Here is a 20,810-nt window from a genome sequence, read left to right on the forward strand (position 1 = left end):
AAGTTGAATAGTTGCTGCCGGCTCCACTAAACAAAGCAAAAAATTGGACAAATACCAATTGTTAAATTATAATAACTGGCACTCATATCAAAAAGTGAGCAACAATTATCTGCTTGTCCATAACCAAATGCTCTATCTGGTTGGGTCAAAAGAGGGACATGTTTAAATATACAAGTAACAGAGACTCATATCCTTCTTCTTAATTCTTCTTCATGAGACTTTTACTTTAACCTCGTTGTTACCAAGCTAGTCAAGGAATAAAATGTTGGGATCTGAGCTCCTTACTAGGAGTTTGAGTTCCCAATCTAAGATGACATGCCAGGACAGTGCTCGGAATCTGGTATTTCAGAGATGTTCACCCATTGATTCAGGTGATTCACTGATTCAGGTGATTCAATGAAGGCTAAGGCTAAGATCCAATTTTATTATTCAAAGGAGATCTGACTACTATTTGTCTCGCTTAACCAACACTGCAAACAACAAATGAACTGCTCATTCATTTTAGGATGGTGCTAAATAATGCAAATTGTTCTTTCTTATCCCCTAACTGCCTTCTTTCCATGCAACACAACTGCACAGAGTCTGTTATGGAAACAATTCATATGTGATCCAATACCAGGAGGCGGTACTTCTGATCCCAAAGCAAGAGTACTGCCAATTGCAATGAAGCTTAGACCCTTAAAGATAAATCATTCCGAGATTGCTCTTGTATTGAGAGCATCAGAAGCGCCAAAATATCAGGGATGCTATGTCGAGAAGATGATGACGAGAGTCAGTATCAAATGCATTATTGATTATAAATCAGAAATGTTGACGACACTTTAGATTACAGGTGAAATTTAAAAGCAAAATGAGTGAGTGTTACATCTAATGTGACATGCAATATGCGACAGATGCAGTAACCATGTATCAAACAGGAATTTAAGAGTAGCTTGTTTGAGTTTTCTGGGATCATATTTTGGGACTGCGGCTTTAAATGAAGGGGGGTCATATGACCTCTTCTGTCATCTGCCTGACAATAAACCTTGGTGGTTTGATTGTTAGCGATCAAAGGAAAGCTTAGATTGCTTTACTGAAAACGGGCAAGGTGTTTATGATTGGAGACAATGGCAGCAGTTCACTATATGCCGTGAGTATACTTGGAGTCTCCCAAAGTCTCAGAAAGGTGTTGTTAGTATCGGGTTGTAAACAGCTGTGCTGTAAATGGCCCATTTACTTCAAAGATAAAAGAGAGTTTGGATCAAGTTGTCCAATTAGCATTTCCACCTGGATGCAAGGTTAATGTGTTTCATGTTGCCATAAGAAGAGCTATTTTGAGATCAGGGTATCGGCTTCCTTATAAATCAATTAATATCACTGACAGACATCAGTTTGTTTGGTTTGGTCTGCAGCTATGTGAAAGGTAGAAAGCCTGTCCTGCATCTGAAGCTGAGAAAATGCTGAATTTATTGTTCACCATATGAAACACAGATTGAAGAGGCCGAGTTCATGAAGGTATAAAGGAAACTGGAAGATTCTCCTAGTTAGTGGGTAGGGGCTGGTTTAGCACACTGGGCTAAATCGCTGGCTTTTAAAGCAGACCAAGCAGGCCAGCAGCATGGTTCGATTCCCGTACCAGCCTCCCCGGAGAGGCGCCGGAATGTGGCAACTAGGGGCTTTTCACAGTAACTTCATTGAAGCCTACTCGTGACAATAAGCAATTTTCATTTTTTCATTTCATAGAGGGAAGGATGTTCCAATGGAACTGCCACAGTGAAAGTCAATTCTGGGATTTGAAATTACCGATCTGGGAAAATAAAAAGAAAGCAATTAACTGGAAACTGGGAGCAACTGGAACTGTTTGCTTAAAGAACTGCAATTCCGTGGCGTGTAGGATAGGTGATAAGTATACAAGGGGAAGGCCAATGTCTGTAGTTTAAAGTTTAAATTGCCTACACAATAGTGCTTAGTCAATAGTGCTTTTTCATCATTTGTTAAATTAAAAGTTTTAAAACTTTTGCTATGAACTAGAAGTTGAAATTTCTTTTTAAAAGTTATGAGTCTCTATGAGAATCATAACAAGATTATGATATTAAATATTCTGTGATGAGGCTCACAGTGTGGATCTACTTTCAAAATTCATTAATGGGATGTGAGTGTCACTGACTGGGCCAGCATTTATTGCCCACTCCTAATTTCCCTCGCGAAGATGATGGTGAGTTGCCGCCTTGAACCACTGCAGTCAATGTGGTGTAGTTACACCCACTGCTGTGTTAGTGAGGGAGGTGAGGACTTTGACCCAGCGACAGTGAAGAAACGGCAATATATTTCCATGTCAGGATGGTGAGTGGCTTTGGAGGAGAACCTCCAGGTGGTGGGGCTTACATGTATCCCTTGTCCTTCTAGATGGTTATGGTTGTAGGTTTGTACGGTTCTGTATAACAAGTCTTGATGAGTTGCTGAAGTGCATCTTGTAGATAGTACATACTGCTGCTACTAAGCATTGGTGATGGAGGGAGTGAATGTTTGTGGATATAGTATCAATCAAGCAGGCTGCTTTGGCTTGGATTGTGTTGAGCTTCCTAAGTGTTTTTGGAGCTACACTTATTCAAGTGGGGAGCACTGCATCACATTCCTGACTTGTGCCTTGTAGATGGTGGACAGGCTTTGGGGGAATCATGCACTCGATGCTGTATTCCTAGCCTCTGATCTGCAATTATATTTATATATTATTTTTATTTAATATTTGCATATTATTTATGCGGCTAGTCCAGTTCAGTTTCTGGTTAATGGTAATCCAGGATATTGATAGTGGCAGGGATTCAGCAATAATAATGTCATTGAATGTCAAGGGGTAATGGTTAGATTCTCTCTTGGTGGAGATGGTCATTGCCTGGCATTTATGTGGCGCGAATGTTACTTGTCGCTTATCAGTTCAAGGCTGGATATTGTCCAGGTGTTACTGCATTTGGACATCAACTGCTTCAGTATCTGAGGAGTTGCAAATGGTGCAGAACATTGTGCAGTCATCTACGAACATCCCCACATCTGTCCTAATGATGGAGGGAAGGCCATTGATGAAGCAGCTAAAGATGGTTGGGCCTAGGGCACTGCCCTGAGAAACTCCTGAAGTGAGGTCCTGGGATTGAGACAATTGGCCTCCAACAATGACAACACCTTCCTTTATGCTTGAAAGAATATAGATTAGAGAGTCGGGCAGGGAGGTTAGTGCCTGCTTCATGACACTCACTATTTTAATTGACAGAAGTGGTTTGGCCACCAATTTCAATCCTCTGATCTACATTGCCATCAAGTGTGGCACCCAGCCTGGAGTGCAGTTTCATTAACTCTATCTTATTGTGATGTGAACTGGAAAGAGATAAACACAGAGGGTGATTTGATTCTTATTTTTATTGTTAAATATTCTATTCCTTTCTAACCCCAACTATGGGCGAAATTCTCCGCCCCCCACGACGGGTGGGAGAATAGCGGGAGGGCCTTCCCGACATTTTTCCCGCCCTCCCGCTATTCTCCCACCCCCCCGCCGAAGTCCCGACCCGAATCGCTGCCGCCGTTTTTTTACGGCCGGCAGCGATTCACAGCTGTTAGATGGGCCGAAGTCCCAGCCCTTTCCGCCGTTTTCACGAACGGCAAACACACCTGGTCTTGCCGTTCGTAAAAACGGCGTCACCAACTCGCTTTTTATAACCATGGCACCGATTGGCACGGCAGTACCACGGCCGTGCCAAGGGTGCCATGGGCCCGCGATCGGTGGGCACCGATAGCGGGCCCGATGCCCGCGCACTACTTGTCCTTCCGCCGCCCCGCAGTATCCATTCGCGGGGCGGCTGAGGGGCAACCCGGCCCGCGCATGCGCGGGTTTCGCGCAAAAACGCGATGACGTCACCCGCGCATGCGCGGGTTGGAGTCTTCCAAACTGCGCATGCGCGGCTGACGTCATATGGCGCGTCAGCCGGCGCTAACTCCGGTAAGCGGGCTTAACGATTTTCGTTAAGCCCGTCTTGCCGGAGCCTACGGCGTCGGGCTGCTAGCCCCGACCGGGGACCAGAATCGGTCCCCCGTCGGGAAGGGGCGCGCTGCCGTAAAACCCGCCCGGGTTTTACGGCAGCTTTACGATTTCTCCCGTTTTGGGAGAATCTCGCCCATAGTTTTTGATTTAACAAGGTCTGTCTATTCACTTGCAATTGAGGTGCCATCCCGCATTCGGAAGAGGGCAAGTGATGTAGAAGATCCTCATTTCAGGAATTGTGTTTCCCCAGCCCTAACCCTCCTCGTTGCTTGCAATGACTATTTCCAGATTTGTAATTTTAAATGTGGCTGCTGTTACTTGCACAGGAACGTGACTATAATACTGAATTGCAGATGTACACAAATGTAAACTCCCAAAGGAGAAATAGTAATCTCAAAAGCTTTAAGCTGATTGCCAGGACACAGAGCCAAGGGAGCCTGCATATTATTGTTTTTAACTTGACTTTCCAATGGATAACTAGAAGAAATCCTCACTCAGAGATGTACGTGTTGTTGCTGGCAGAATTCCTCAGTGGTAGCAGAATAGCTATCTAAAAGACAGAAATCTTACTGAAAACATCGCTGACAAAATTAAGCCTCAGAAAAGTCACATTGAACAGGCTGCTATGGGTCAGATTGCATTGAATGGGGAAAGCCTTGGAGCTTGTTTGTAGGCAAATACTTGAAGGAAGTTGCTTTGTCAGTTGGAGGGTATTTGTGCTGAGGGTATAAAGCTGTCAGATTTCGACCACTTCATTCTGATCATTTAAAAATGATTTAAATTGCGGTTCTAGTCCAACTTCTAAACAGGGCAAAACGCTCTGAAAAGAACATGAGGGGAGATGGTTTGCCTTGGCTGTGCCAGTACCTGGGCAGCACGGTGGCACAGTGGTTAGCATGAATGCCTCACAGTGCCAGGGACCAAAGTTCAATTCCGGCCTTGGGTGTGGAGTTGACACGTTCTCCCTGTGTCTGCGCGGGATTCCTCCGGGTGCTCCGCGGAGTTTCCTCCCACAATCCAAAGATGTGTAGGTTAGGTGAGGTTACTGGGAAAGGGTTGGGGAGTGGGCTTCGGTAGGCTGCACTTTCAGAGAGTTGGTGAAGGCTTGATAGGCCAAATGGCCTTCTTCTGTACTGTAGGAATTCTATAGTTCTACCGGTTTGGAATTCTTACCCTCCGGGCTATGAGTTTTCACCTGGTAAAATCCCATTAATATCACAGGCAGGTTACTCCATCTGCATTGCCATCCCCGAGGCCTGTTTAGGGGCACATTGTATTCTTCTCTTTGAAGTTAAGGTATTTTTTGAGTCATTGGTTAGCTGAGGTCTGTATAAAAGACAGACAGACAGCGCACACAGTAAGCTAGCACTTTTCCAGGAGACACATCCGGAGTGAGACTCATCCAGAGTGGGGATTGAAACTTGGTAATTTGGTGCAGAGAGGTAAATCAGCAAAGGTAAGTGGAAAACCTAATTCTGCTGTTTTTCAGTTAAAAGTGCAGTGTGGAGCTTGGTGTCTGATTGGTTGAAGCTGCCCCCACCCTAATTGCTGAGAGGCAGTTATCTGTCAATCACCTGAGGCCTGTTTAGGGGCACATTGTATTCTTCTCTTTGAAGTTAAGGTATTTTTTGAGTCATCGGTTAGCTGAGGTCTGTATAAAAGACAGACAGACAGCGCACACAGTAAGCTAGCACTTTTCCAGGAGACTCATCCAGAGTGGGGATTGAAACTTGGTAATTTGGTGCAGTGAGGTCATTCGGTGCAGAGTGTGAGGAGGTGCTTTTTAACCCTTGTAAGTGACTGGTAAGTAGTCTCTCTTTTTCTTTTCATTGTCTAATTTATTTATTTTTATTTTGAAATTCTAGTTGTTTAAGTTTACCAAGGGTTTAAGACATGGCAGGAGATCCCAGACCCGTGTCATGCTCCTCGTGTGCAATGTGGGAGCTCAGGGACATGTCCACTGTCCCTGGCTCCTTCACGTGCAAGAAGTGTGTTCAGTTGCAGCTCTTGTTAGACCGCTTGACGGCTCTGGAGCTGCAGATGGACTCACTTTGGAGCATCCGCGATGCTGAGGAGGTCGTGGATAGCACGTTTAGTTAGTTGGTCACACCGCAGGAGAAGGTTACTGAGGGAGATAGAAAATGGGTGACCAAAAGAAAGAGCAAGAGTAGGAAGGCAGTGCAAGTGTCCCCTGCGGTCATCTCCCTGCAAAACAGATATACCGCTTTGGATACCGTTGAGGGAGATGGCTCACCAGGGGAAGGCAGCAGCAGCCAGGTTCATGGCACCATGGCTGGCTCTGCTGCACAGCAGGGCAGGAAGAAAAATGGCAGGGCTATAGTGATAGGGGACCCGATCGTAAGGGGAATAGACAGGCGGTTCTGTGGACGCAATCGAGACTCCAGGATGGTATGTTGCCTCCCTGGTGCAAGGGGCAAGGATGTCTCGGAGCGGCTGCAGGACATTCTGGGGGGGGGGGGGGGGAGGGTGAACAGCCAGCTGTCGTGGTGCACATAGGCACCAACGATATAGGTAAAAAAACGGGACGAGGTCCTACAAGCGGAATTCAGGGAGTTAGGAGTTAAACTAAAAAGTAGGACCTCAAAGGTAGTAATCTCAGGATTGCTACCAGTGCCACGAGCTAGTCAGAGTAGGAATGTCAGGATAGATAGGATGAATGCGTGGCTCGAGAGATGGTGCAAGAGGGAGGGATTCAAATTCCTGGGGCATTGGGACCGGTTCTGGGGGAGGTGGGACCAGTACAAACCGGACGGCCTGCACCTGGGCAGGACTGGAACCGATGTCCTAGGGGGGGTGTTTTCTAGAGCTGTTGGGGAGGGTTTAAACTAATGTGGCAGGGGGATGGGAACCGATGCAGGAAGTTGGAAGGCAGTAAAACAGGGACAGAAGCAAAAGGAAGTAAGGGGAAAAGTGCAAGGCAGAGAAGACATAGTCAAAAATCTAAAAGGGCGACAGTACAAGGTACAGTGACTGAGGGGAGCACAGTGAATAGGCCCAGTAATAACAAAAGGAATAAAACTGGAGATGTTAAGATTCAAAACAGAGGTAAAAAAACCAACATAAGTGTACTTTACCTGAATGCTCGTAGTATTTGGAATAAAGTAAATGAGTTGATGGCACAAATCATCGTAAATGACTATGATTTAGTGGCCATTACTGAAACATGGTTAAAGGATGGTCACGACTAGGAGTTAAATATCCGAGGGTATCAAACTATTCGGAAGGACAGAGTGGATGGTAAGGGAGGTGGTGTTGCTCTGTTATTTAAGGATGACATCTGGGCAATAGTAAGGGATGACATCGGTGCTATGGAGGATAAGGTTGAATCCATTTGGGTGGAAATCAGGAATAGTAAGGCGAAAAAGTCACTGATAGGAGTAGTCTATCGGCCACCAAATAGTAACGATATGGTGGGGCAGGCAATAAACAAAGAAATAACTGATGCATGTAGAAATGGTACAGCAGTTATCGTGGAGGATTTTAATCTACATGTCGATTGGTTTAACCAGGTCGGTCAAGGCAACCTTGAGGAGTTTATAGAATGTATCCACGATAATTTCCTAGAACAGTATGTAATGGAACCTACGAGGGAACAAGCGGTCCTAGATATTGTCCTGTGTAATGAGACAGGATTGATTCATGATCTCATAGTTAGGGATCCTCTCGGAAGGAGCGATCACAATATGGTGGAATTTAAAATACAGATGGAGGGTGAGAAAGTAAAATCAAATACTAGTGTTTTGTGTTTAAACAAAGGAGATTACAAGGGGATGAGAGAAGAACTAGCTAAGGTAGACTGGGAGCTAAGACTTTATGGTGGAACAGTTGAGGAACAGTGGAGAACCTTCCAAGTGATTTTTCACAGTGCTCAGCAAAGGTTTATACCAACAAAAAGGAAGGACGGAAGAAAGAGGGAAAATCGACCGTGGATATCTAAGGAAATAAGGGAGAGTATCAAATTGAAGGAAAAAGCATATAAAATGGCAAAGATTGCTGGGAGATTAGAGGACTGGGAAATCTTTAGGGGGCAACAGAAAGCTACTAAAAAAGCTATAAAGAAGAGTAAGATAGAGTATGAGAGTAAACTTGCTCAGAATATAAAAACAGACAGTAAAAGTTTTTACAAATATATAAGACAAAAAAGAGTGGCTAAGGTAAATATTGGTCCTTTAGAGGATGAGAAGGGAGTTTTAATAATGGGAAATGAGGAAATGGCTGAGGAACTGAACAGGTTTTTTGGGTCGGTCTTCACAGTGGAAGACACAAATAACATGCCAGCGACTGATAGAAATGAGGCTATGACAGGTGAGGACCTTGAGAGGATTGTTATCACTAAGGAGGGAGTGATGGGCAAGCTAATGGGGTTAAAGGTAGACAGGTCTCCTGGCCCTGATGGAATGCATCCCAGAGTGCTAAAAGAGATGGCTAGGGAAATTGCAGATGCACTAGTGATAATTTACCAAAATTCACTAGACTCTGGGGTGGTCCCGGTGGATTGGAAATTAGCAAACGTGACGCCACTGTTTAAAAAAGGAGGTAGGCAGAAAGCAGGAAATTATAGGCCAGTGAGCTTAACTTCGGTAGTAGGGAAGATGCTGGAATCTATCATCAAGGAAGAAATTGCGGGGCATCTGGATAGAAATTGTCCCATTGGGCAGACGCAGCATGTGTTCGTAAAGGGCAGGTCATGCCTAACTAATTTAGTGGAATTTTTTGAGGACATTACCAGTGCAGTAGATAACGGGGAGCCGATGGATGTGGTATATCTGGATTTCCAGAAAGCCTTTGACAAGGTGCCACACAAAATGTTGCTGCATAAGATAAAGATGCATGGCATTAAGGGTAAAGTAGTAGCATGGATAGAGGATTGGTTAATTAATAGAAAGCAAAGAGTTGGGATAAATGGGTGTTTCTCTGGTTGGCAATCAGTAGCTAGTGGTGTCCCTTAGGGATCCGTGTTGGGCCCACAATTGTTCACAATTTACATAGATGATTTGGAGTTGGGGACCAAGGGCAATGTGTCCAAGTTTGCAGATGACACTAAGATGAGTGGTAAAGCGAAAAGTGCAGAGGATACTGGAAGTCTGCAGAGGGATTTGGATAGGTTAAGTGAATGGGCTAGGGTCTGGCAGATGGAATACAATGTTGACAAATGTGAGGTTATCCATTTTGGTAGGAATAACAGCAAACGGGATTATTATTTAAACGATAAAATATTAAAACATGCCGCTGTTCAGAGAGACTTGGGTGTGCTAGTGCATGAGTCACAGAAGGTTGGCTTACAAGTGCAACAGGTGATTAAGGCGGCAAATGGAATTTTGTCCTTCATTGCTAGAGGGATGGAGTTTAAGACCAGGGAGGTTATATTGCAATTGTATAAGGTGTTAGTGCGGCCACATCTAGAGTATTGTGTTCAGTTTTGGTCTCCTTACTTGAGAAAGGACGTACTGGCGCTGGAGGGTGTGCAGAGGAGATTCACTAGGTTAATCCCAGAGCTGAAGGGGTTGGATTATGAGGAGAGGTTGAGTAGACTGGGACTGTACTCGTTGGAATTTAGAAGGATGAGGGGGGATCTTATAGAAACATTTAAAATTATGAAGGGAATAGATAGGATAGATGCGGGCAGGTTGTTTCCACTGGCGGGTGACAGCAGAACTAGGGGACATAGCCTCAAAATAACGGAAAGTAGATTTAGGACTGAGTTTAGGAGGAACTTCTTCACCCAAAGGGTTGTGAATCTATGGAATTCCTTGCCCAGTGAAGCAGTTGAGGCTCCTTCATTACATGTTTTTAAGGTAAAAATAGATAGTTTTTTGAAGAATAAAGGGATTAAGGGTTATGGTGTTCGGGCCGCAAAGTGGAGCTGAGTCCACAAAAGATCAGCCATGATCTAATTGAATGGCGGAGCAGGCTCGAGGGGCCAGATGGCCTACTCCTGCTCCTAGTTCTTATGTTCTTATATGGGTGGCACAGTGGTTAGCACTGCTGCCTCACAGCACCAGGGACCCGGGTTCAATTCCGGCCTCAGGTGACCGTCTGTGTGGACGTAGAGAACATAGAGAAATACAGCACAGAACAGACCCTTCGGCCCATGATGTTGTGCCGAACTTTGGTCCTAGTTTAATCATAGTGTCCAAAATTCTATGATAATCTAAGGGCAATTTATCATGGTCAATCCACCCAACCTGCACATCTTTGGACTGTGGGAGGAAACCAGAGCACCCGGAGGAAAACCCACGCAAACCCGGGGAGGGTGTGCAGACTCCACACAGACAGTGACCCAAGCCGGAATCGAACCTGGGACCCTAGAGCTGTGAAGCAATTGTGCTATCCACAATGCTACAGTGCTGCCCTTAAGAACAAATTAATCTACACTCCATTATTCTACCATAATCCATGTACCTATCCAATAGCCGCTTGACAGTCCCTAATATTTCCGACTCAACTACTTCCACAGGCAGTGCATTCCATGCCCCCACTACTCGCTGGGTAAAGAACCCACCTCTGACACCCCCCCTATATCTTCCACCATTCACCTTAAATTTATGTCCCCTTGTAATGGTTTGTTCCACCCAGGGAAAAAGTCTCTGACTGTCTACTCTATCTATTCCCCTGATCATCTTATAAACCTCTATCAAGTTGCCCCTCATCCTTCTCTGTTCTAATGAGAAAAGGCCTAGCACCCTCAACCTTTCCTCGTAAGACCTACTCTCCATTCCAGGCAACAAATTGGTAAATCTCCTTTGCACCTTTTCCAAAGCTTCCACATCCTTCCTAAAATGAGGTGGCCAGAACTGCACACACTACTCCAAATGTGGCCTTACCAAGGTTTTGTACAGCTCCATCATCACCTCACGGATCTTAAATTCAATCCCTCTGCTAATGAACGCTTTCACACCATAGGCCTTCTTCACAGCTCTATCCACTTGAGTGGCAACTTTCAAAGATCTATGAACATAGACCCCAAGATCTCTCTGCTCCTCTACATTGCCAAGAACCCTACTGTTAACCCTGTATTCCGCATTCATATTTGTCCTTCCAAAATGGACAACCTCACACTTTTCAGGGTTAAACTCCATCTGCCACTTCTCAGCCCAGCTCTGCATCCTATCTATGTCTCTTTGCAGCCGACAACAGCCCCCCTCACTATCCACAACTCCACCAATCTTCGTATCATCTGCAAATTTACTGACCCACCCTTCAACTCCCTCATCCAAGTCATTAATGAAAATCATAAACAGCAGAGGACCCAGAACTGATCCCTGCGGTACACCACTGATAACTGGGCTCCAGGCTGAATATTTGCCATCCACCACCACTCTCTGACTTCTATTGGTTAGCCAGTTCGTTATCCAACTGGCCAAATTTCCCACTATCCCATGCCTCCTTACTTTCTTCATAAGCCTACCATGGGGAACCATGTGGACTTTGCACTTTCTCCTCGTGTCTGCATGGGGTTCCTCCGGGTGCTCTGATTTCCTTCCACAGTCCAAAAATGTGCAGGTTAAGTGGATTGGCCATAATAAATTGTCCATTAGTGTCCAGAGGTTAGGTGGGATTATGGGGATAGGGTGGAGGAGTGGGCTTAAGTAGGATGCTCTTTCAAGGTCTGGTGTTGACTCAATGGGCTGAATGGCCTCCTTCTGCACTGTTGATTCTATGAACCACAAAGTGAAAGATGATTCATCCTGTGCGTGATTGAGTGTGCTGTTTATTTATAAAGATATTTCATAATTTGAAGAAAGATATTAGGGGCTCAATTATATGATCCCAGTGAAAATGGTCTTGTGCTGGCTCATATCTTGGGCACACCCTTGCCCACAGCACAAAGAGGTCGACTGTCAAAGATTTTCCATATAATCAACCCTCTATTTTGAACAGGGATGGTTGATTCGCAGCATTTAGCCTGCGGATTAGGTGCAGCTCTTAAAGGGCCATGTTTAACCATAAAGGCTGACGTTATAGTCGGAGCAATAAGGGTGACAATGTAAAGTCATGCGGGCAAAACTTAACAAAATTTGGTGGTTTCTTTCCGGGAGTGTACGATGAGGATGATCCTGGTTGGGTCCAGGAGCATCTGTCCAGCTGCATGGAGTGAGGTCTGAATCCAAGTCAAAGATGGCATTCATTTCCCTCAAATCTGTTCACTGGACCAAAGTAAAGGTGGGTGAACTCTTTGCTTCGCAGCACGTTTCTTTGGCGATGCATTAAACGTTGCACAAAGCTAAATGGGGAACTTGCCAATCCGTTAGCAGTGTGCACAACCACTGCACTTTCACATACACTGTTCCATTGTGCCCCCACAGTTTGGCGCACTTTTCTTGCAAGTGGGGACAGAAGGGTTGGAACTGCAAACCAATGCTCAGATTTCCAGTCGGGGCCCATATTGGTACCCTGAATGGAGGCTTCCTGAATGATGTAGTGGACATTCTGCCTCTCAGAAGAGCATCGATTCAATCCTTCCTCGCCTTCAAACAATCTGGGCACCCAGAGTCCTGCGTGTGTGGTCAGAAAAATAAGTCTTTGACTTCATGAAGGCCCCGGGGATGATGCAACAGTCCCACAGACTGCAAGTAGGCCATTTTTCCTGGAGGGGAATTTATTTTTTAAATGAAAGGTGCTTCTCTTGTATCGCTGATGCCTCCTTTCCACAGGAGAAGGGATGAAGAGGTGACCTGCTCCAAACTTTAGTCTTCTTACTTTGTTGATAGTTAAGTTCACTCCAGAGCAGGAAATGTGTAAGTGTCTCCTGGCCTGATTTCAAGGATGTGGTGCTTTAGAAACCCTGTGCTGTGGTAAGTTACGCAGGAGCTGAATGTGTTCCAGATGTTACATCAGTGGAATGCTGGTAGGTGGCAGTTTGCCCTGTAAAGTAGATGTGACAAAGGCAGGTCACCACAAAAATGTCCACAGGCCGTAATAAGTGGCTGGAAAATCTCAGGGATCATGTGACAGCTGTGGTTAGGTCCCTCACAGCTTCCTCGTCCTCACTGTAATAACGCAGTGCATCCAGGGGTCGGGTGCTTTTTGGCGCCGCCTTTTTGGCCCCGATCTTTTGGCGCCGTTTATTTGGCGCTCAGTTGTTATGGCGCTCATTTTTTTGGCCCACCACGGTTTGGCGCCAAAGCATGTAAATAAATGGATTAAATTAAACTTGGATAAAAATACGAAACCTTTATTCTGTGAGAAAATTTAGGTTTGTCTTTCTTACTTAAAATACTTTCAGCCATTTCTGCAAACTTTACTGATTCTCATAAATTTTTATGAGAATCAGTAAAGTAAAATTAGACTTAACTACTTTTAAATTTTTAGAGTAAAATTCTAAGAGTATGTTGCGCTACAGAACTAGGTGGAATTTTGGTGGAACTAGGTACAGAACTACATTTAAAATGTTGGTTTTAAAAGTGGTTATTAAGTAGGTAATTAACATCCGGCGCCAAATCGTTGAATGCCAAAACAATCGGCGCCAAACCAATTCAGCGCCAAAAAAACGGCGCCAAAATGGCAGGGCCAAATGGGACCATTCCCGCATCCAGACCTCCCAAAGGTACAAGTATTGACACCGTGTTGTACAGCACCACATTAAAGCAAAACTAACATATTAGTTACCATTTCAGCTACAGGCCCTTTGCCAGAGGCCTGAACTTCTTACCAGTTATCCCGGCATTTGAATAGCGCTCGCTGCCACAAGTCTCGGAGGGCACCTAGGGAAAGGCCCCGGAGGTCAAAAACCAAAGACATGAAAAGATCTGCAGACTGAACAAAGGAAATAAATCAGAATTTGAAATCTGAATTCATTGCGCATTGAATATTTCTAACAAGGCCTGCGTAATCTTACTGTTAAAATGTGTATCAGATGGAAATGGATATCATCGAACATATTATGCTCGTATAGTTTAATTAGACAAAATTAATCAGTGGGACAGGCAAGTTTTGACTAAGTTTAAAAGAATCCAGACTAATTATACAAACTTAGATCCTGGAACAATTGCAGATATCACACTACAAAAACATTCCAATCACAACATAGTGACAATTTGTAAAATTGATTGACATATTGGGTTGATTCATTATTCACTGGAAATTCTTTGCAGATTGATTATAATTACTCTAACTAATCTGATATAAATCACACCTACTATAAATTTATCACGTTCTCTTAAAAACGTGGGGAACATTCAGCATCAGCCTAGGATGGAAGTAAAGACAATTGTATTCTGCCTGTGCACGTGCCCACTCTCAATGCCCGTACACCTGCCCACTCTCAATGCCCGTACACCTGCCCTCTCCCAATGCCTGAACGCGTGCCCGCTCTCAGTGCCTGTGTACCTGCCCACTCCCAATGCCTGTGTACCTGCCCACTCCCAATGCCTGTGTACCTGCCCACTCCCAATGCCTGTGCACCTGCCCACTCCCAATGCCTGTGCACTGGCCCGTTCCCAATGCCTGTGCACGGCCCGTTCCCAATGCCTGTGCACCTTCCCACTCCCTGCATATAACAGACATGGGCTTTGCATCCTTACTTGCATTGGCACAAGTGACAAAACCATACCTCAAGAAATCATCTTTATACTGCTTTGTTCCCGAATTAAGTGGGACAGCCTGCCTCTCCGAAGAGCATCGACTCAATCCTTCCTCTCCTTCAGAGAATCTGGGCACCCAGAGCCCACTCCCAATGCCTGTGCACCTGCCCACTCCCAATGCCTGTGCACCTGCCCGCTCCCAATGCCTGTGCATCTGCCCGCTCCCAATGCCTGTGCACCTGCCCGCTCCCAATGCCTGTGCACCTGCCCGCGCCCAATGCCTGTGCACCTGCCCGCTCCCAATGCCTGTGCACCTGCCCACCCCCAATGCCTGTGCACCTGCCCACCCCCAATCCCTGTGCACCTGCCCACCCCCAGTGCCTGTACACCTGCCCACCCCAGTGCCTGTGCACCTGCCCACCCCTAATGCCTGTGCACCTGCCCGCTCCCAATGCCTGTGCACCTGCTCACCCCCAATGCCTGTGCACCTGCCCGCTCCCAATGCCTGTGCACCTGCCCGCTCCCAATGCCTGTGCACCTGCCCACTCCCAATGCCTGTGCACCTGCCCACCCCCAGTGCCTGTGCACCTGCCCACTCCCAATGCCTGTGCACCTGCCCACTCCCAATGCCTGTGCACCTGCCCGCTCCCAATGCCTGTACACCTGCCCGCTCCTACTGCCCATACACCTGCCCACGTCCACTGCCCATACACCTGCCCGCTCGCACTGCCTGTGCATTTGCCCACCTCCACTGCGGAAACCTCTTCCCACCCACACTGCCGGGCATCTGCTTGCTCACATTGTCCATACAGTTGCCCACTCACATGGTCAGTACACCAACCTCAGTGCCCATGCACCCACCCTGCTGCCCATTCACCCGCCCTGCTGCCCTTTAGTGAAACCACTCTAGTGAAAACTCGATGGGCCGGGTGGTCTAATTCTGCTCCTATGTCTTATGGCCTTCAATTGAGAATGGCGGCTTTTTAAATGAAAAGAAATGAGGCTGTGCGCAGTCGTCTGGCCAGCAGCGGCAGCAGCGAGCAGGTCACACGCCCTGCACGTACAAAACGTGAAGCACCCTCTCGGATCCTTAGGGATCCTCTCGGAAGGAGCGATCACAATATGGTGGAATTTAAAATACAGATGGAGGGTGAGAAAGTAAAATCAAATACTAGTGTTTTGTGTTTAAACAAAGGAGATTACAAGGGGATGAGAGAAGAACTAGCTAAGGTAGACTGGGAGCTAAGACTTTATGGTGGAACAGTTGAGGAACAGTGGAGAACCTTCCAAGCGATTTTTCACAGTGCTCAGCAAAGGTTTATACCAATAAAAAGGAAGGCCGGTAGAAAGAGGGAAATTCGACCGTGGATATCTAAGGAAATAAGGGAGAGTATCAAATTGAAGGAAAAAGCATATAAAGTGGCAAAGAGTGCTGGGAGATTAGAGGACTGGGAAATCTTTAGGGGGCAACAGAAAGCTACTAAAAAAGCTATAAAGAAGAGTAAGATAGAGTATGAGAGTAAACTTGCTCAGAATATAAAAACAGACAGTAAAAGTTTTTACAAATATATAAGACAAAAAAGAGTGGCTAAGGTAAATATTGGTCCTTTAGAGGATGAGAAGGGAGTTTTAATAATGGGAAATGAGGAAATGGCTGAGGAACTGAACAGGTTTTTTGGGTCGGTCTTCACAGTGGAAGACACAAATAACATGCCAGCGACTGATAGAAATGAGGCTATGACAGGTGAGGATCTTGAGAGGATTGTTATCACTAAGGAGGGAGTGATGGGCAAGCTAATGGGGCTAAAGGTAGACAAGTCTCCTGGCCCTGATGGAATGCATCCCAGAGTGCTAAAAGAGATGGCTAGGGAAATTGCAGATGCACTAGTGATAATTTACCGAAATTCACTAGACTCTGGGGTGGTCCCGGTGGATTGGAAATTAGCAAACGTGACGCCACTGTTTAAAAAAGGAGGTAGGCAGAAAGCAGGAAATTATAGGCCAGTGAGTTTAACTTCGGTAATAGGGAAGATGCTGGAATCTATCATCAAGGAAGAAATTGCGAGGCATCTGGATAGAAATTGTCCCATTGGGCAGACGCAGCATGGGTTCGTTAAAGGCAGGTCATGCCTAACTAATTTAGTGGAATTTTTTGAGGACATTACCAGTGCAGTAGATAACGGGGAGCCGATGGATGTGGTATATCTGGATTTCCAGAAAGCCTTTGACAAGGTGCCACACAAAAGGTTGCTGCATAAGATAAAGATGCATGGCATTAAGGGTAAAGTAGTAGCATGGATAGAGGATTGGTTAATTAATAGAAAGCAAAGAGTTGGGATAAATGGGTGTTTCTCTGGTTGGCAATCAGTAGCTAGTGGTGTCCCTCAGGGATCCGTGTTGGGCCCACAATTGTTCACAATTTACATTGATGATTTGGAGTTGGGGACCAAGGGCAATGTGTCCAAGTTTGCAGATGACACTAAGATGAGTGGTAAAGCGAAAAGTGCAGAGGATACTGGAAGTCTGCAGAGGGATTTGGATAGGTTAAGTGAATGGGCTCGGGTCTGGCAGATGGAATACAATGTTGACAAATGTGAGGTTATCCATTTTGGTAGGAATAACAGCAAACGGGATTATTATTTAAACGATAAAATATTAAAGCATGCCGCTGTTCAGAGAGATTTGGGTGTGCTAGTGCATGAGTCACAGAAGGTTGGTTTACAAGTGCAACAGGTGATTAAGAAGGCAAATGGAATTTTGTCCTTAATTGCTAGAGGGATGGAGTTTAAGACTAGGGAGGTTATGTTGCAATTGTATAAGGTGTTAGTGCGGCCACACCTGGAGTATTGTGTTCAGTTTTGGTCTCCTTACTTGAGAAAGGACGTACTGGCACTGGAGGGTGTGCAGAGGAGATTCACTAGGTTAATCCCAGAGCTGAAGGGGTTGGATTATGAGGAGAGGTTGAGTAGTCTGGGACTGTACTCGTTGGAATTTAGAAGGATGAGGGGGGATCTTATAGAAACATTTAAAATTATGAAGGGAATAGATAGGATAGATGCGGGCAGGTTGTTTCCACTGGCGGGTGACAGCAGAACTAGGGGGCATAGCCTCAAAATAAGGGGAAGTAGATTTAGGACTGAGTTTAGGAGGAACTTCTTCACCCAAAGGGTTGTGAATCTATGGAATTCCTTGCCCAGTGAAGCAGTTGAGGCTCCTTCATTACATGTTTTTAAGGTAAAGATAGATAGTTTTTTGAAGAATAAAGGGATTAAGGGTTATGGTGTTCGGGCCGGAAAGTGGAGCTGAGTCCACAAAAGATCAGCCATGATCTAATTGAATGGCGGAGCAGGCTTGAGGGGCCAGATGGCCTACTCCTGCTCCTAGTTCTTATGTTCTTATGTTCTTATGTTCTTATGTACATGCTTTTGGCACCAAATAGTGGAGGAGAGCTTCTTCCATTTTCTAGCTGCTGGCAAGCAAGACAAGTAAAATGTGAAGATGGATTGTTTTCTTAAAAGTAAGAGACGGCCTGAGACTCAAATAGATAGTATACCTACTGGACAGGATCTCACAACACAATCTACTGGAGAGAGCTGCTAAGAAGAGTCCAGGGCAGGGCTAGTGTTCTACAAAGAAGAAACTTAATTTGAGAACAAAGCAGTGTAAAGATGATTTCTTGAGGTATGGTTTTGTCACTTGTGCCAATGCAAATAAGGATGCAAAGCCCATGTCTGTTATATGCAGGAAAGTACTAGCAAATGAGGGAGGAAGTTTCAGATTTTGAAAGGAAAGTGGTGGGTGTAAAACTCCTTTTGAGGTTGAGACCCCAGTGTCAGTTACTAACTTACAGCTGACTCCAAATGAAAAGACCACGCTGCTGAACCTGACCTGCGATACCACATTAAAAACACGCCAAAAGCCCATGAGACTGTCAGCATTCTGGTGTAGCATCTCCAGGAGTATCCAGTGATGAATAAAACACGCATTTTGTTGCTATTGCCCTTCACGACAACTCGCATGTTAGAGGTTGGATTTCCGTTTTCATAAACATAAAGTCGGCACAAAGGAACTGGCTGAAGTCTGCACCCAATATGCGCATTGCCCTCTCCTCCTTTGAACCTGATTCAAATGAGATTGAATCAACCTTTCGCATTAAAGGTAAGCGAACATGATGTGTGTCGCGAAGGTCGGCCGTTTTGCAAAAGTGGGTCCCAGGAGAAAAAGTTTTTAAAATACTGCTCTAAATGGCCAGAAGTAGTGACGATGAACTCCACGAGGACAAAACAAACTATTGAGAAGTTGGATGAAATATTTACGAGATTTGGCAGGTCATAAGTGACACTGGAATTCAGTTCACTTCGAAAGAGTTTGAAGACTACTTCAAAAGAAATGATATACAGCACATCAAGTTGGTATACTGCAACAAATGGATTAGCACAACAATTTGTTCAGTCACTTAAACACTCAATCAAGGCATCAAAGAACCTTATCAAAGTACATTATCAAGACATGTAAATAACATCTTGCCATCATACCAAAACGCCGTGCACACAATGAGAGTCCACCAGCGATGCGGCTTTTCAAAAGAAAGCCAAGAACAATGTTTGACCTTTTGATACCACCTGAAACTTCAGAGATTATTAAATGACAACAATTAGCATAGATTGCTCAGAGGGAACAAAATTATAAAAAGCGAATATTCACTGAAGGAGAGTGAGTGGTAGCAAGAAGCTACACTACCATTGAGAACGCTGTAATCCTCACATATCAAACACCATACAGACGGGTGCGGAGAGATTTTGCCGACGTCATACTGATCAACTACTAGTGTCACAGAGTGAAATATCTGAAACTTCCCAGGAAGTATTTCCCTTGGAAAATCTTAACAGTGATACTTCTGAACAGAGACCAGCCACAGAGACAAGTTCAGTTTCTGAGGACTTTCCAATACATGTAAAGACCGATACTGCAGTAACTTTCCAGGAAGAACCACCTACTGAAGGAATAGAGGAGACTTCTAAGGTCTCGAGTAGCCAGATTCCAGACCGGTGGATACAACCCAAAAGAAACAGACGCCCACCTGAGAGACTGTCCTCTTGAGTTGTATATATGTATAGAGAGAATGTACAATAGGTCTGCTGTAAAAACATTAAGAGGATGTTCCTGCACTAAATAAGTAACGGGGGAGGGGTGTTAAGTATTAGGGAATACCATCCTGCTGATGAAACATCACGTGATCTATCGTGACATCAACAGTGTGCTTGCATGGGTTTCCAGTTCTCCAGTGCTCTGTATGAGCAACATCTCCTAACAAAACGCCTCAGCATATTTGTAAGAAATCCAAGTGTTTGGCACCTCAAAACCTTTTCTCTTTGCGGCACTTAGAGATATAATAATGTGAAAATTTATCCTTCCTTGGGATGTGGGTGCGGCTGGCTGGGCCAGTATTAGTTGCCCATCCCTAACTGCCCATGAACTGAGTGAGTTTCTGGGGCATTTTAGAGGGGCAGTTAAGAGTCAACCACACTATTGCGAGTCTGGAGGAACAGGTCGGCCAGACTGGGCAAGGATGGCAGATTTCCTTCCCTAAAAGGCATTGGATGGATTTTGATCATCAATGACAGTTTTATGGGGCAGAATTTTCTGTGTGTCCCTGCAGCATGTTTGGCGGCAGCCCGCCATTGTCTAGGTTCGCCCGTTGTATGCACCCCCCAATGTCAGGAAATCTGCAGAGAGAGGTTAACCATCGGCAGGACCTTCAAACCCCACTGGCGGGAACAGCCAGAAAATTCCGGCCATGGCCACTGTTTCTGAGTCCGGCTTTACATTCTAATTTATTAATTTGATTTAAATTCCACCAGCTGCCATGGTGGGATTTGAACCCTCGTCCCCGGAGCATTAGCAAGGACCCCCAGATTACTCGTCTAGTGATATCCCACTATGCTGCTTCTTCCTCCTGAGCCAAGAACCTGCCTTTGGACAGAGCACTCATGAAACAGAATAGAAATGTAAATTCAAAATAATGGGAAATCCGCAGTGCATTGAAATGCTACTTCCAGGAAATTCCTTCAGACCTGCATTGGAGTAATTCAGCGGAAGACGTGTTCTTGGTTTTTCCTAACTTAGTGAACAGACATGAGCCTCATCACTAACTGTAATAAACAAAGATCCCTATCAATAAAAGCAGTAGTTATCCCATCACACACCAGTAAATCTCTCCCTGTGAATTACACAGCGAGACAACATAATCGCTAAGC

At 45.2% G+C, this 20,810-nt stretch overlaps 1 protein-coding gene across 1 annotated transcript in view; it reads right to left on the reverse strand.

Annotated features, from left to right (window-relative positions):
* LOC119978346 overlaps positions 1–20,810 on the reverse strand; it is a 439,995-nt gene that overhangs the window by 340,769 nt on the left and 78,416 nt on the right. Inside the window, exon 9 of the mRNA XM_038819919.1 lies at positions 13,683–13,786. Coding sequence (XP_038675847.1) covers positions 13,683–13,786 — 104 coding nt within the window. The remainder of the gene's footprint in view (positions 1–13,682; positions 13,787–20,810) is intronic.

Source organism: Scyliorhinus canicula, chromosome 15 (assembly GCF_902713615.1).
Source record: "Scyliorhinus canicula chromosome 15, sScyCan1.1, whole genome shotgun sequence".
NCBI lineage: Eukaryota > Metazoa > Chordata > Chondrichthyes > Carcharhiniformes > Scyliorhinidae > Scyliorhinus > Scyliorhinus canicula.